Genomic DNA, 17,074 nt, shown 5'->3' with positions numbered 1-17,074 from the left:
TTTTGTGCGAAGCAGGGTATGCAAGATATGCAACAAAGAAAGTCTTCTTTGTAAGTGGGTCCAGCCCACTTGGGGAGGCCCAATAGCCAATTAGGCCTTTAAGCCTTTTTATGTGCAGGACTATATATATATATGGGCACGTGAAGAGAAAAAAAAAAGGAGGCTTGCGGCTGATGAAATAAAAACAAAGAGGTTGCGGCTGAGAAACAAAAACAAAAAGTAAAAGAAAGAAGAGCAGTGCACGGCAGAGAGAGAAAGAAAGAAAAAAGAGGAGAGCGCGAACAGAAAATCTAAAGTTTTGTGCATGCCGTATAGAAAAAAAAGAAACAAGTTCTTTTTATTATCCTTTTTTCTTGGGTGTGGTTTTCACACGGTGATTTAACAAATTAGGTTTCTATTTAAGAGTTGTATTGGATGCTATATGGAGTTGTAGTATTCATTATTAGGGATCTAATTACATTCTTGGTTCATCACACTGTGGTAGTTTGGGTGAAATCATTGTTACTCTTAGGAAGGTGATATTAGAGTTTTTCTAATTTGTTGAAGACTCAAGTTTTGGGCATAAATTTGAGTATTGTAAACTTTATATTTATTATAGTGGATTGATCGGATTTGCCCCGTAGTTTTTTACCCTCTACACTAGAGGATTTTTCACGTAAATTTGATGTGTTTTCTTTCTACTCTTCAGGTGTTTGATATATTGCCTGTGTGAATATTGCTTCTAGTTGGTTTTGGTTTTGGCCTAGTTTATTCCGCAATATCTCTGTTTTGGACCCAACAAGTGGTATCAGAGCCGAGGTTATATGGGTGTGGAGATATTGTGCAAGTAGATGGAGAATTCTTTGGGTACCATGATGAAACTTGGTGCTTCTAATTATTCTATTTGGAAGCCTATGATGGAGGATATCCTTTACTGTAAAAATTTACATGAGCTCATTGAAGGTGCTAATACTAAGCCAAAAGACATTAGTGACAATGATTGGAAGAAGATGCACAGAAAAGCTATTGGGTATATCAGACAGTGGATTGATCTCAGTGTGTTCCATCATGTATCTCAAGAGACAGATGCCTATAGTCTTTGGATGAAGTTAGAGGGTCTCTATGAGAGGAACACAGCCCAGAACAAAGCCTTTGTAATTAGGAGGCTTGTGAATTTGAAGCTGAAAGAGGAAAAATATGTTGCTGAGCATTTGAATGAGTTTCAAGACTTGGTGAATTAGTTGGCCACAACGAAGATAGTGCTAGATGATGAGTTGCAGGTATTATTGCTGTTGAGTTCATTGCTTGACAGTTGGAAGACTTTGGTGGTGTCACTTAGCAACTCTGCTCCTGATAGGGTACTACAACTTACTCTGGTGAAAGATAGCTTGTTTAATGAAGAAACAAGGAGAAGAGACATGGGTAAGGACAATGCATAGGCTCTTGTTATAGAAAATAGGGGAAGAGATAAGAGCAGAGATTTTAAAGGATCTGGTACTTCCAGAAGTCAGTCTAGTACAAGAGAAAAAATCAAATACTTCTATTGTAATAAGGAGGGTCATATGAAGAAACACTACAAGGCTTGAAAAAAGAAATTGAAAGAGGAAAGAATCAGAAGAAGGCCAACAATGAAGATACCACTGCTTGTGTTTCAGATGAAGCAGTGGCAGTTCTCTGTGTAGTAGAGGACCAGTGTTGTCATGTTACAGATCCCGATGTGTAGTGGGTAATTGACTCAGCATGTTCCTGTCATATCACTCCAAGGAGAGAGCTCTTCACTACTTATAGAGCAGGTAATTTTGGTAGGGTGAAGATGGAAAATGATAGTTATGCTGATATTGTGAGAATTGGTAATATCTGTTTTGTTACCAATGTTGGATGCTCCTTTACACTTAATAATGTGCGATATATTCTAGATATGCGTTTGAATCTGATCTCTACTAATGCTCTTGATGCTTTGTTTCACACTTTACAAAACACAAATAAAATTGTGCGGTGGTACAATAAATATGACTGAAGATGATGCTTTACCAGATTTGTCGCACAGACGGCTAGCTCACATGAGTGAGAAGAAATTACAGATTTTGGGAAGAAAGTTCCTTATTTTTTTCCATACAGGTATGTCATTGAATTTTTGTGATTACTGTTTACTTGACAAGCATCATAGAATTTCTTTTCAGAAAGCCTCTAGTAGAAAATCTAATATATTGGATTTAGTATATTCTAATGTGTGTGGTCCCATTGAAGTAGAGTCCTTAGGTGGCCGCAAATATTTTGTTACTTTTATTGATGATGCTTCACGAAAGGTATGGGTTTATGTTTTAAGAACAAAAGACCAGGTATTTCAGTGCTTCAAACAGTTTCATGCCTTGGTGGAAAGAGAAATAGAGAAGTCATTGAAGTGTCTTCGTACAGATAATAGAGGTGAGTATACATCTAATGAGTTTAAGAATTAGTGCTCAGAGCATGGTATTAGACATAAGAAGACAGTTTCTGATACCCCACAGCATAATAGTGTTACAGAGAGGATAAATCGTACCATTATAGAAAAAGTCAGATGTATGCTGAGGATAGCTAAACTGCCTAAGCCATTCTGGGGTGAAGCTGTACTTACTGCATGCTACTTAATCAACTGGTCTCCATCAATATTTTTGGGTTTTGATATTTCTGAAAAAGTGTGGACAGGGAAGGATGTTTCCTACTCTCATTTGAAAGTATTTAGGTGCAAGGTATTTGCACATGTGCCTAAGGAATAGTGAGCAAAGCTTGATGATAAGAGTATTCCTTGTATATTTGTTGGCTATGGAGATGCAGAATTTGGCTACAGGCTATAGGATCTAGAGAAGAAGAAGATCATCAGAAGTAGAGATATGGTTTTTTATGAATGCCAGACCTTGGCAGACTTTGAAAAAGTAGAGAAGCCATGTCAAGCAGTTCAAGGTGTTCTTGATCTTACATCTATCTCTTTGCCTCCAGAAAGTGCCACTGATGGAGAAGAGATGCAAGTTGAAGACCAAGGTAATGAGCCAGTTCTTGATGAAGACGATTTGTTTGAGCAAGGGGAGCAGTCTACTCTGCCAGAGAGTGTTGAGCAGGGGAGCAGCCTACTGCGGTAGAGCCTTAGGTTAGGAGGTCTACCAAGGAGTGTCGTCCATCAACTACATACTCTGAATCAGAGTATGCTTTGCTTACTGAAGAGGGAAAGCCAGAGAGTTTTCAAGAAGTGCAGACTCACAAGGACAAGCAGAGCTGGATAAAAGTTATGCAAGAAGAGATGAGTTCTCTATTGAAGAATGACACTTATGAGTTGGTAGAGCTTCCTAAAGGTAAAAGGGCTCTAGAAAAGAAATGGGTGATCACTCCCCTAATATAAGTATAATCTAGTCATCCATTTAGGCTAGATTGAGTAGAACACAAAGGAGAATTGAAGAATTGAAAACTATTTGTAAGTAGTTTTATATGAAGCTTCCTCTCCAGCTAACTAGTGCACCTGATATTACTTTAAACGAGTCTCGTTTAAATTGGCAGGTAGTTTCAGGTATTTGAGCATCAACATACTTGTGAGAGGTGCTTGAACTGGTACGAATGATATTTGGGATGCAAGAAGCTCTTGATAGTTAAGATTTTGCTAGAACAACTTAAAATGCCTGCGATTTTGCATGCATGATGCATATGCAAATAAATTTCAATGGTCGCAATGCCTCACCAAAAAGCAATTGAAAGCGAATATGGAGCTTTTGTGCTAAGCATGGTATGCAAGATATGCAACAAAGAAAGTTTTCTTTGTAAGTGGGTCCAGCCCACTTGGGGAGGCCCAATAGCCATTAGGGCTTTAACCCTTTTTATGTACAAGACTATATGTGTGTGGGCACGTGAAGAGAAAAAAAAAGGGGAGGCTTGCAACTGATGAAATAAAAAGAGAGAGGCTGCCGTTGAGAAACAAAAACAAAAACAAAAAGAAAAAGAGCAGTGCGCAGCAGAGAGAGAAAGGAAAAAAAAAGGAGTGAGCGCAAGCAGAAAATCTAAAGTTTTGCGTGCGCCGTACGAAAAAAATAAACAAGCTCTTTTTCTTGTCCTTTTTTCTTGGGTGTGGTTTTCACACGGAGATTTAACAAATTGGATTTCTATCTAAGAGTTGTATTGGATGCTATAGAGAGTTGTAGCATTTATTGTTAGGGATCTAATTACATTCTTGGGTTCATCACACTATGGTGGTTTGGATGAGATCATTGTTACTTTTAGGAAGATGATATTAGAGTTTTTCCAATTTGTTGAGGACTCAAGTTTTAGGCATAAATTTGAGTATTATAAACTCTATATTTAATATAGTGGATTGATCGGATTTGCCTCATAGTTTTTTACCCTCTACATTGGAGAGTTTTTCCATGAAAATTTGGTGTGTTTTCTTTCTGTTCTTCAGGTGTTTGATATATTGCCTGTGTGAATATTGTTTCTAGTTGATTTTGGTTTTGGCTTAGTTTCTTACGCAATATCCCTGTTTTGGACCCAACATTCTTTTTTTTTTTTTTTTGGTAGAAACGGCATTTCATATAACTCTAACTTGAGTACATCCAGCCAAATCAAAGGAAAGCAAAGAGTAAAGGGTGGGAGGAATATCTCCTGCAGATGTCCATATGACCTCCCCTGAATGCCGGGCAACAAAAGAGGCAACCCAGTCTGCCACACTGTTCGCCTCCCGAAAAACATGTACGGCCTGGAGGTCACTCAGCTCCTGAGCCACTCGCCTAACCTCACGGATGAGGGGATGACCATCACCAAATCTGTCCACTCCTCGTATCCAATCGATCACCACAGAGGAATCTCCCTCAAGACATATATGCTCAGCACGAAGTACCCGCCTCGCATATGCTATGCCCTCCCAGGCTGCCCGCAGCTCTGCCCCAACTGCGGTGAATCCCGGCGTACGGCATCCGCCAGCAGCAATCAGCCTACCCCGATAGTCTCTGATAACAAAGCCAGCTCCTCCTGACACCCCGTCCACCAACATACTACCATCAAAATTCACTTTTAGATAACCAAGGGGTGGGGGTACCCAAGAAACTAGGGCAAATTTGGGCGCTGTGACAGCTGAAAGAGTACCCCAGATGTCCCTGGCTATCCCAGAAGTGAAACTAATGGCAGCTGTAGTAACCTCCCTGGCATAAAGCATGGCTCTGTCCACCACCCGCCGTGGGGGTAAACGCCTACCCTCAAAGATGCCAGCATTCCTGTCCAACCAAATAGAATAAGCCAAATATACCCAGCAAATGCCGGCCTCAACAGTGCTGGGCCTCCTCATGGAAACCCTCAAGCAATGAATCAGATCCTGTGTCGACTCGACTGAGTGGGGTAACACGGATGGTGATAGGCGCCAAATCTCCCTAGCTCTGGGACACTGCAGAAGAGCGTGATCAATCGTCTCCTCGATCTCTGTGCACACCTCACAACACTGAGTAATCCTCATACCTCGCCTAACAAGCAAGCTCCTGGTCGGTAGGCAGCCCCATGCCACCTTCCAGATGAAGAGCGCCACCCGCGGGTGAACCCGCATCCTCCAAATCCATCCTCCCTCTATCTGCCGTGCTGGCTCTCGGCACAGTAACGTGTGAATATCCCTGGCCCGCACCTGAGATCTCCCTGATGGCATCCAAACTAGTCTATCCAACCCCTCTCGGGCAGGGATATGTAGGGCCAGGATCATCTCTGCCAACTGCTCCCCAAAGGTCTCTCTGATCAAGTCCATCCTCCAGCGATCACCCTCTGGCTCCATAAGATCTCTGACCCTGAGGCCGGCTAACCTCGACGTATCCACCATAACTGGTAATCTGCTAATCGGCTGCTCCGTCACCCAGCAATCCTCCAACACATCAATGGACCGCCCATCTCCAATGGCCCATCTAATCGCGGGAAGCACCAGCCCTGCCCTGGCACAAATCTCTCTCCACACCGGTGAATGGCGACGTCCAGCATGGGACCCAGGCACTAGGACACCATACTTGGCCCTCATCAGTGAAGACCACATGCCACCTGGCTCCAGCACAAATCTAGCAGCGTGCCGTGCCGCTAGGACCTCTCGTCTCGCCAACAAGGACTGCACCCCCAACCCACCATATCTCGTTGGCTGACATACAACCTCCCATGCCATAAGAGGGATACCCCCCCCATCTCTGTTCCTCCCCCAAATAAAGTTCCTATAGATCTGCTCAATTTTCCTCACTGTCGCTACTGGAATAAGAGAGTTGGATAGTAGATAGACAGGGATAGAGGAAAGAACTGACCGTACCAGAGTAATCCTGCCCATCATGGATAGTGAGTGAATCTGCCAGCCCTCCAACCTGCGTCTGATACTGAGCTCGAGGGGAGTACAATCACTGCTACGTAGACGCTGACCGGAGATCGGTACTCCCAAATACCTCAGTGTGCCCTCCTGCTCACCCACTCCCAGAATCTCCAAAATGGAGGTCTTCACAGTCAGTTTGGTCTTCGGGCTGAAAATAATTGCTGACTTAGATAAGTTGACCCGTTGACCAGACATAGAGCAATAATCACGAAGAATCCTCCAAACACTCAGTGCAGCCTGCCTAGTCGCCCGGGCTAACAAGAGGCAGTCATCGGCGAAGAGCAGATGCGAGATCGGTGTAGCCTCCACCACCGGCCTATAAACCTCCAGCTCCTGGGAGATCACTGCATGCCGAAGGCCCCGTGAAAGTGCATCTGCGCATATAATAAACAACAATGGAGAGAGAGGGCATCCCTGACGCAATCCCCCAGAAGACTCAAAATACCGTGAAGGCGATCCGTTTACCAGGATGGCAAAAGAGGGGGCTCTGATACATCTCATAACCCATCTGATCCATGCCTCAGGAAGGCCAAATCTCTGCAAGGACTGCTGCACAAAATCCCATCTCATCATATCATATGCTCTCTCCATGTCAAGCTTGATCCCCATCAAACTCCTCCTACTAGAGGCCCTACCAAGATCAAACATGAATTCCTGCGCAATAAGGACATTATCTGTAATGCTCCGCCCTCCCACAAAAGCCCCCTGCTCCGGGCTAATCAGTCTCGGTAGAATATCTCTCAGTCGCAAAGCTAGTAACTTCGCCGTCACCTTGTACAAAGTAGTACATAGACTGATCGGGCGAAAGTGACTCGGCTCAGAAGCATCCTGACGCTTCGGTATCAGGGTGACTAGGGTCCTCTGCCAATCTGAAGACATCACGGCTGTACTAAAATACTGTTGTATGGCCGCCGTCACCGTCTGTCCCACTATCATCCAGTACCTCCGAAAGAAAAATGGTGGAAAGCCGTCCGGGCCGGGTGCCTTGTCCCCCTCAAGGGACCACATCACCTCCTGAATCTCCCTGGCCGATACCGGCCTAATCAATGCTGCTGTATCCTCCTCCCCCACCCGTATCAGTGGTGGCACAAGACCCTCTGTCGCCACGGGGCCCGTCTGCTCAGACCATCTAGCCCTGAAAAAGCCCTCCAACACCCTACGAATCATATCTGGATCCTCCACTAGCTGCCCATCCTCATCCCTGATCGCCCTGATCCTGTTCCGATGCCTCCTAATCACTGCCGCCTGGTGGAAAAATCTAGTATTCCGGTCCCCCTCCTGGATCCACTGTACCCTCGATTTCTGTCTCTACAAGATCTCCTGCTGTCTCAAGAGGGAATCATGCATAGCTAGAAGAGACCTAAGCTCCCCCATCTCCTCCTCAGCCAAACCTCCCTCCCCGGCCTCCTGAATCTGTAACTTGGCAATGGCCTCCTCAGCCTCCTCAACCCTCCTAAAAATATTCTCCACCTCCTCCCGGTTCCACCTTCTCAACCTTCTCTTCGTCAGCTCCAATAGGCGAGATACACGATACATAGCATCACCTCTCACCGGTACGCCCCATGCCGCCCTAACAATCTCCCAAGACCGTGGATAACACGTCCAAAACTTCTCAAATCTAAAGGGGGAGCGAAAAGAGACAGCTGCATCAGTACTAACCAGTAAGGGACAGTGGTCGGATGCAATCCTCGACAGATGACGGACCTGATAGTCAGAGAAACACTGAACCCACCCGGGTGTGGCAAAGGCTCTGTCCAATCTCTCCCAAACCCGGGCCTGCCCCTGCTGATTGTTGCACCAAGTGAACTGTGGGCCCGAGAATCCCAAGTCTATCAGTCCATGTGACATAATGAATTTCTGGAACTCCCTGATCTCCCTTTTATAAGTAAAGGCCCTCCCCCCCCTCTTCTCTTGGGGATCAACAATACAATTGAAATCACCTGCCACTATCATAGGATATCCCTGATTTATAAGCTGAGTCGCCTCCGCCCACAACCGCCTGCGCTCTCTATAATCTGTGCTGGCATACACCGCTGCTAGTACCCAAGGACTGCGATTAGCTTCCGATATTACTAGGATAACCTCTTGTTTGCATACACTGAAAACATCAACTTCATAGTCCCCTTGTGCCCAAGTCACAATAATACCACCAGATAATCTTTGAGATTCCACTGCATGGAATCCCCAAGACCTCGGAACTGCAGCTCTAGCCTTCTGAAGGCTCCGCCCGGATAACCGGGTCTCAAACAAAACACATATCTCAGGACTATGCAAATGCACCAACCTGCGAAAAGCCGGGGCAAAGGAGGGCTTCCCTGCACCCCGGCAATTCCAGAGGAGGGCTCTCATGATGCACTTGGGGCGACGGCGCAACCCGCAACCTTCGGGCCGCTTTCACTTCCTGCTTCCAATACCGGTTCCTCACCACACCCCGGGTCTTCTCCCTTCTCCAACCCACTGTGCTTCACCCCCTTAGCCGAAGCCAAAAGTCGTTGCAGAGCCTCCTTGTGTGACCCACTGTGGGATTGTGCCAATTGGCACACTATCTCCTCTGAATTCACAGCTTGAATATGATGTGATCCCTCCTCATAGCCATCACCACATAGTCCCCCATCCTCACGGTCAGGGCCATCAACCACGCTCCCCATTTGATTCGAATCGGAAGAGAGGACTCCCCCATCACAGAGAGCAATACTGTGTTGGCGTGCCAGCCGGCACGCCTTGTCACCGTCTCCTCCCCCTGAGCTCCCTGTGATGATGGTGCTACCCTCACCGACTCGGGTCACCTCCTCCTGTTCGTCGGCTCCCGTGGCTGCCGCCGGCATCATCGACCCAGCTCCGCCTACCGCCGGCTCGCCCATCACCGTCGCCAACAGCTCCGCCGCAACCGACGCCGCTCTTGCCAGCCCCCGCCGAGATGTGGATGTTGCCCCGGATTGCCGGCCGCCTCCAACATCCTCCTGCCCCAGCTTGGGTGTATCCGCCGTCGCAAGGGGCGGCGGCGAACTTTTGCTACGTCTGCGTGCACCTCCGGCCAGACGGAACCCCTCTCCCCGGGGAGGGAGATCCCGCTTCGGTGTCGCAGGCGGGCCGTTGGCAATCGACGGCCCGGCTCCCTTAATCGGCCCAGAAGCTGGCGGGGCCCGATGAGATTTGGTTGGACTGCGGGCCCTTTTCAGCGGACTTAGGCCCGGCCCAGTCGGACCCAGACCCACCTGGCCCAACTCGAAGAACCGATTCTCCCCTCCGAGTCCCCTCACCGGTTCACGGTTTGACTCGGCCTTCTCAACTGGTTGACTCACCCCATCGTCCACCGCCACAGTCGATCCACCCGCGACCATCTTCTCCGGCGACTTCCGCCTCGCAACCTTAGTTGGCTTTTGCCAACCTTCCAGATCTATTGGGGAGATTGACGGCCGCGGCCCTGCCTCTCCATCGCCAGGGGCCACATTAGCATTAGCATCCACCGACGCCGAGCCCGTGCTGGTACTCGTCCCGGGCGCTTTCATCTTCCCACTCCCCCCCCCCGGGAGCCTCGAGGCCATTAGACCAATTCATAGAGAGCCAAGGTCCGTAGATCCGAGGCTTCTCCGATTCCTTTGGTGCCTTACCTTTGTCAGGATTCCGAGCACTACAGCCATCTCCCACCTCCACATCGGTCGACACCGGAGACGAGAACACACAGGCCGCCTCCCCATGCCCGATGCGACCGCATCGATAGCAGTATTCGGGTAGATTTTCATACACGAACTCCTGCCAGATCTTCCTCTCCGATCCCTCCTTAGCTCCCTTCATAAAAATTCCCGGTTTCAGAGGAACTTTGATATCGATCTCCACTTTAACCCTTGCAAAGCCCCTCTTCCTCCCTTGGTCAGTGGCCGCATCCAAAGCCAGAGGTTTCCCGGCCGTCGCGGCTATCTGAAGTAGTGTCTCTCTTGCCCAGAAGTCCAGCGGCAAGCGTGGGAGGCGCAGCCACGCTACCACCCGTCCCGCACCACCAGTGCCGGTGATAAAGTTCGGCCTCCACCGCTCCACTGTGAAGAGCTGACCGGCCACTAAGCATGGTCCTCGCAACAGCATATCCTCCCGGTCTTTCTCGCAGGCGAAACGAGCCACCAATACCTCATCTGCCATTGTAAGGACTTCAACAGTATAGTCCAGGTTTCCCATCCGTCGCAGCTCCCGTCCAACCCACTCCGCCGGCACCTTCCGCCCCAGGCTCTGCAAGAAAACTGAGGTGCTACGCCATTCCTTCCTGGTCCTCTCCAGCGTCTCCTCCGGGACCTCCAGAACCTCCGTGAAGTGGCTCTGTAGAGCTCCCCGCTCCCGCTCCGAGATCCGGTGACGAATCCATCTCCCCTGACTCGTCGGTCCCTTAGCTACCGCCGCCCATGACGCACCTTTTGCCTCAGTCCGGAGAGGATGCTGCCCCAGCCCAACGGATCTCCCCTCCTTCCTGGTCCCCCTCTCATGAGCACTAGAAGCAGCCATTGAACCCCCAGCAGCCGTTCGAGGAAATCCCCGAAAGACCGCACGACTGTCAAAGCGGCTCTCTCTCTCTCCTCTCTCTCTCTCCTCTCTCTCTTGTGTTGGTTTGCACAGCCTACCTCTCTCTTCGACCCAACATTCTTTAGATAAGGTTGTAATGCTTCATAAAAGGCATTCACATTTTTATTTATTTATATATATATAAGAACCATAAACCTGCATTATTGTCATGGTTTTTCTAATGTTTCATCATGGACTCATTTAGTTTGTAGAAAGCATTTTTTTCTCACTAGAATATATTTTTTTTGAAAATTGATTTCTGAAAATATAATGCCGAAAAAATGATTTTGATATATTTGTTTGATCATAGAAAAGTGGCGCATTCTGGAGTGGCTTATGTTTGATTAAACATCTATTATATCATTATATTCTTAATAAAAGAGAGATTTTACCCATGGATTTTGATGACTTGAGGGTATTTTTGGAGAAAAAACTCTAATTCCCAACTGGTGGAAAAGTAGTTTTCCATATCCCCCATGGATTTTTCATTCTCATGAAACACAACAATCTTATTCTGAAAACTCCAACCTAATAAAATGCATTTCTTTTATTCTCTGTTGACTACGCTTTTCTCTTTTTTTCCCCACCAACCAAACTAAGTCCCACATGAACAACAACTATGCCCCAATCACATGGAAGATGTAGCCCATGTTCTACTTTGATGCTCTTTATGCCCAGCACTGCTTGTATCTGTTTAGCAATAACAACCACATCACTACGCCTTTGTCTTTGCCGGGATCTATCATCCAATGCCTAGGTGGAGGGAGTGGTGACATGCTTATTGTTAAAATCACCACTTGTCCCAAAAGCTTAAGCTTTTGGGATATGTGGTGATTTTAATATAGTATCAAAGAAGAGTTCTTGAGTTCGAACTCTGTCTCTGCACTCTTTAACTCCATTATTAAAAATTTTACATGATAGGCTCACCCATTAAAGAAAAGTCTGGCCTACATATGAGGGAGAGTGTAAGAAAAATATAAAATAGATAAATAAATCTACCTCATCCTATCAGCTTAGGCTTTTCGAACAAGTCGTGATTTCAACACTTATTTTGGCAACTATGGAACAAAAGAAACTGCGGGGTGTTTCAATATGAAACTATGACTCCTCTAAAGCTAGTAAGGAATTCTTTGTATTGTCTACTGAATAATGACTCCTCTAGTGTTCAACACTATATTCAGACAAAGTTAAGGAGCAAGGAAAATATTACACAACAGCCTATTGCCCCTTCTCCCTTGGAAAGTAAATGGTTTCCCCCTCCTCTTGGTGTCTTGAAATTGAATTTTGATGGAGCAGTAAGAAGTATGACAATAGAATTGGGATTTATCCTTCAAGATTACACAGGATGGCCGGTGTAGGTGGCCAGATGCCTCCTCCCCTAATGTACATTCCCAGCTAGTGGGACTGTAGGGAAGTCTTAAATATACTGTAATTCAGTTTTAGGCTTCACAAATTTAGGTTGAGGACTCGCTGATTATTATTTCTATAATTAATGGGTCTAACAATGCATTGCATTCAGCTTCTCCTCTGATAGAGGATATTCTATGTTGGAAGCAGTCTTGTTTTGCATTTAAAGCTTCTCATATTTACAAGGCTGGTTTTCCTTTGATGGGCAGGCTTCTCTTCCGGCTCCTTTATAGAGAATTCTAATTTCTGATGTAGCTGCTGCTGCTACTGCTACTTATCATTAGATTTTTTTTTTTTGCTGTTATGTTTCTGTTTTTTCCTTCTAGTTCTGTATATGTTTTACAATAATGCAATGCCCTCTATTTCCTACCAAAAGAAAAACAAGACAACCATGGTATGTATTGTAAACAATTTTCATCCCTCGCTGCAAAGGTGGCCGGCCATGGTTGGCTTCAAAGATATTCAGTAGTCATGCTAAGAAAATTTCTTTCAAGGAGATATCCTTTTTTTCAGTTGATATCGAGATGATATATATTTGAGAGGCATGAGACAAGTTTTAGGCCATGTCGAGATGAAAAGTTCATAGAGGAGATTCTTCTCATGGATATTCTATTTTATATTTCATCATCGATCTTACATATAATTCACGAGTTATGATGACATATTTTATATACTCGATGAGAAATGAGAAGAATTGAGTTAGTAAAATCTCTTGTATTAATACAAACGAATTGAATTCTATCTCGTGTATGCCCCAAATTGAGGAAATACCCTCGCCCATGATGATTCTAGGAATAAGAAGAATAGAAACTATAATTTTTTTTAGGCAGTGATATAGCATGCCCATGATAACACTGCATTGAACATAAATCAGCACATGGGATAGTATATGTACACAATTATTTTTGTGATTAGCTTCTCATGAACATATAAATCGGTAAAGAAATATATACAACTCAAGTCATAGAAAATCCCAATAACTTGGATGCATTATCAAGTTTTAATAGACCAAACAAAATTTTGGCTATTTTCTCTTTCCATTAAAAATCGACCATTAGTGTATAGAATGCAGACCTAAATTGTACAATAGTATAACTATCACTACAGTAAAAAAGGAAAAGGACGACGCTTAACTGCCGACGTAGGGGAAAGCGTCGGCAATATCTGCTCCCGCGCCAACTTTTCCCGACGCGTTTTATGAGTGTTGGTAGGTAGAAGCTGTGAATGACGCTTATAAGCGTCATCGTAGACCAAACACCAAACGGCGCTTTAAAGCGTCGTTCTTTTGACCTAAGACGACGTTTATAACCGTGGTGAATTGAAACGCTAATACGATGCTTATAAGCGTCGCCGACGCCCCCTTAAAACCCAGCGGCCGAACCCGAGCCCGCATACTTGCCCTAGCTTCTCCCGAGCCCCCCATTCTCCTCTCCGGCGCTGCCCTATAGCCTTCGTCTTTCTCGTCTCCGGCGCTGCCTTAGCCCCCATCTTCCTCCTCTCCGGCGCTGCCTTAGCCCCCATCTTCCTCCTCTCCGGCGCGGACCGTCCGACTTCTACCTCCCTCCTCTCCGGTGTCGACTGACCGACCCCAAGCCGCTCCGCTCGAGGTAGTTTTCTCCTCCTCCCTCCTCTCATTTCGTCTCGCTTGTTCTCCTCCTTCTCCTCCTCCTGTTGTTCGAGTGTTCGTGGGTTTTTCTCCTTCTTTAATTTGTTCGAGGTAGTCCCGATCGATCCAGGCCCGCCTCCGCCCCGCCTCCGCCTGAGGTATTTTCTAAAACTAGTCTGTCATGTTTCTATTGCAATTTAAGGTTCTATAGCACTTCATGTGTCCCTTCTCTCTGATTACATCTTGGATCTTTCTATTTATTTTTGTTTGATTAAATGTTCTGTTATTCATGTAATCATCGGCTGTAATACATTGCATCAAACCTGCTAAACTATTCTAAACAATTAAAACTACGGATTGTCAAAGTTAGGTGAGATTCTTGATTTAGTAGAAATGACTTTGATCATTTCTTACACGTTCTGCTCTCCGGTTAAATGAGACTAGGCATCATATTTTCTCACAGTTGATGTCTCTGAGGATCAACAGAGAAAACATAAAAGCAATAATACTCAAGATCTGTACAGGCATTCTAGCACAAAAGAATATTGCTATGATAATAATTAGTAGTGAATACATCCCAGTAGAAAATCAAAGCAAGGTTATTGAGGTAGAAAGTGTAGGACAATGAAAGAGTTTTACCAGCAGGATTATTGAATTTTTATTAGTCATGCAGATTATCATAAGGTTCATAATGGTTTCCTAAATTCTTGAGTAAAGGGTACAATTTTTACCAAAAGGTCTGGGACCCAAAAGTAAACCTTATTCACCAACCTGGAACGATGGATATGGTGAAAAGAAATATGATCCAAATAGACTTAACCAAACTTGAAGGAACCTTAATAGAGTTCACATCAAAGTCTATAAAATTCAGACCTAACATGAAACTGAATTAAAGCAATGCCAAATGTACTGAGTGAGTCGGTCAAGGTCACGAAACCAAAAACAGACCAGACCCACTTATCCCTGTTTAGGATACCAGCTATGAGTTTTTTTTAAGAGCAACAACATTGGCATCTCAAATAATGAGACTTTAGAGCATCATGAAATACGAAAATACATGCTCTTCTGAGAAGCATTATCTTCATTCCAGACAACATATTCAGACATTTAAACATATCAACAACTTGCAAGGATAAGAAATCAAACAGTAGGTGAGTTGATATTTCTCGAACTGGTTGTTGTTGACATTCTTAAATAAATTTCATGTGTTCATGCTTGTGTTGGTACATCCACAGGGATTGTAGGTGAAGAGCCCTCTCTTTCACCCCTTTCACCGACACTGTTATCTGCAAACTTTAAGCTTGCTGAGTGGTAACCTTTCTCTTACTCATTCTCATTCCATTCAGCTGCATAATATACTTCTTCTGTTGCATTTGGTTTCGGGCCTTAATTACATGGGGACCTTTAATTACAAGTGGACCCCATTATGGGAAATAAATCCGCACGATGGGTAGGGTGTAGCACATGAACATTAATTACATTAATTACTTTGCATTTTACTTAATTTTGTTTGTCTTTTTTTTAAAAACTGCAGTTCAATCGGTATTCTAATAGAATGGACAAAAGTTGGATAAATAAGTTAAGATCTAGTGCTGAATATTTGGATGGAGTTCGGACTGAAAAGGATGCTGCACCAACTAAGAAAAAACCGGCTAAAATTTTGAGGTATTTTTCTCTTATACCAAGATTGAAAAGGATGTTTGCATCACCGAAGACGGCTTCCTCGATGAGATGGCATGACGAAGACCGTACAAAGGATGGAATGTTACGACACCCAGCGGATAGTCCCGCATGGAAAGCATTTGATGATAGGCATCCCGAATTTGCTTCTGATGTTCGCAGTGTTAGGCTAGGTTTAGCTACTGATGGGTTTAATCCATTCCGAACGATGAGCTCAACATATAGCACTTGGTCGGTTATTTTGATTCCATATAATTTGCCACCATGGATGTGTATGAAACAGTCTTCAGTAATTCTATCAATGGTTATTCCAGGTGACAAGGGCCCAGGTAATGATATTGATGTTTTTCTACAGCCTCTAATAGAGGAATTGAAACAAATATGGGAGGGTATTGATGCATTTGATGCTTTTGCTGGACAAAATTTCAAATTGCGTGCAGCTCTTATTTGGACTATCAATGATTTTCCTGCATATGCTAATTTATCTTGTTGGAGCACTAAGGGGCGTATTGCATGTCCTTCTTGTGGAGATTCAACCCATTCGTATTGGTTAAAACATGGAGGAAAGTTCTGTTATATGGGCCATCGTCGGTGGTTAGAAGCAAACCATCCATTTCGATTTCAGAAAGACTTGTTTGATTGTACCATAGAGTTGCGATCTGCCCCTGCTCCACCAACTGGAACTGAAGTCTTCAGACAAATGCATGACACCAATTATATACCGGGTAAGGTTGCCAAATGTTCAAAGAAGAGGGGGAGGGAGCATGTTGGCAGCACAATGAATGAAGGATTAATAGCAGAGGTTGCTGAGGATGTTGACAACTTTTTTGAGAATGAAGACAACATATATGGTCAGGAAAATGATGATGACTCAATGGCAGCATCTACACAGAAACAACTATGGAAAAAAAAGAGCATTTTCTTTGATTTATCTTATTGGGAGTATAATCTTCTTCGACATAACCTTGATGTGATGCATATAGAGAAGAACGTTTGTGATAACCTGATTGGAACATTGTTAAATCTTGATGGGAAGACCAAAGATAACTTGAAAGCGCGTCTTGATTTGAAAGATATGGGCACAAGACAAGAGCTTCATCCGACAGAGCTTGCCAATGATAAATTTTATACACCTCCTGCATGTTATACAATGTCTACTCAAGAGAAAGATCTTTTTCTAACAGTTCTGAAAAATTTGAAGGTTCCTGATGGGTACTCATCGAATATTTCACGATGCGTAAATCTCAAAGAGCGAAAATTTTCAAATCTTAAAAGTCACGATTGTCACATTTTGATGCAAGATATCTTTCCATTGGCTTTAAGATCGTCAACACCGAAACAAGTTTTTGCAATTGTTTCTCAATTATCATCATTCTTTAAGGCATTATGTTCCAAAGTTCTTGATCCTAAGGAGCTTGATTAATTGGAGTCTAATATTGCACTTACACTATGCAATATGGAAAAGATCTTTCCTCCTGGGTTTTTTTACTATTATGGTTCATCTACTCATTCAC

General features: G+C 44.5%; 1 protein-coding gene and 1 long non-coding RNA gene across 2 annotated transcripts; one reads left to right on the top strand and one right to left on the bottom strand.

The window, feature by feature from the left end:
- Nucleotides 1–7,627: 7,627 nt before the first annotated feature.
- Nucleotides 7,628–8,668, bottom strand: LOC148715491 (uncharacterized). Its single transcript, XM_088714786.1, has one exon. The coding sequence runs from the start codon at nucleotides 8,666–8,668 to the stop codon at nucleotides 7,628–7,630; it is 1,041 nt and encodes a 346-aa protein (XP_088570912.1).
- Nucleotides 8,669–14,963: 6,295 nt separating this feature from the next.
- LOC103705137 (uncharacterized) lies at nucleotides 14,964–15,632 on the top strand. Its single transcript, XR_005511357.3, has 3 exons — nucleotides 14,964–15,031; nucleotides 15,116–15,191; nucleotides 15,415–15,632. It is a non-coding gene; the product is annotated as an uncharacterized LOC103705137 (long non-coding RNA).
- Nucleotides 15,633–17,074: the final 1,442 nt, after the last annotated feature.

Source organism: Phoenix dactylifera, chromosome 1, assembly GCF_051530095.1.
Source record: "Phoenix dactylifera cultivar Ajwa chromosome 1, Ajwa_hap1_PhDact_Kaust_v1.1, whole genome shotgun sequence".
In the NCBI taxonomy this organism is placed as follows: Eukaryota; Viridiplantae; Streptophyta; class Magnoliopsida; order Arecales; family Arecaceae; genus Phoenix; species Phoenix dactylifera.
Note: the sequence above shows the minus strand (reverse complement) of the source record. Positions and strands in the feature narration are given on the sequence as shown.

Bases quoted from the DNA above. Each gene is read 5' to 3' on its own strand.
- LOC148715491 (XM_088714786.1), bottom strand. From the start codon at position 8,668: ATGAGAGCCCTCCTCTGGAATTGCCGGGGTGCAGGGAAGCCCTCCTTT.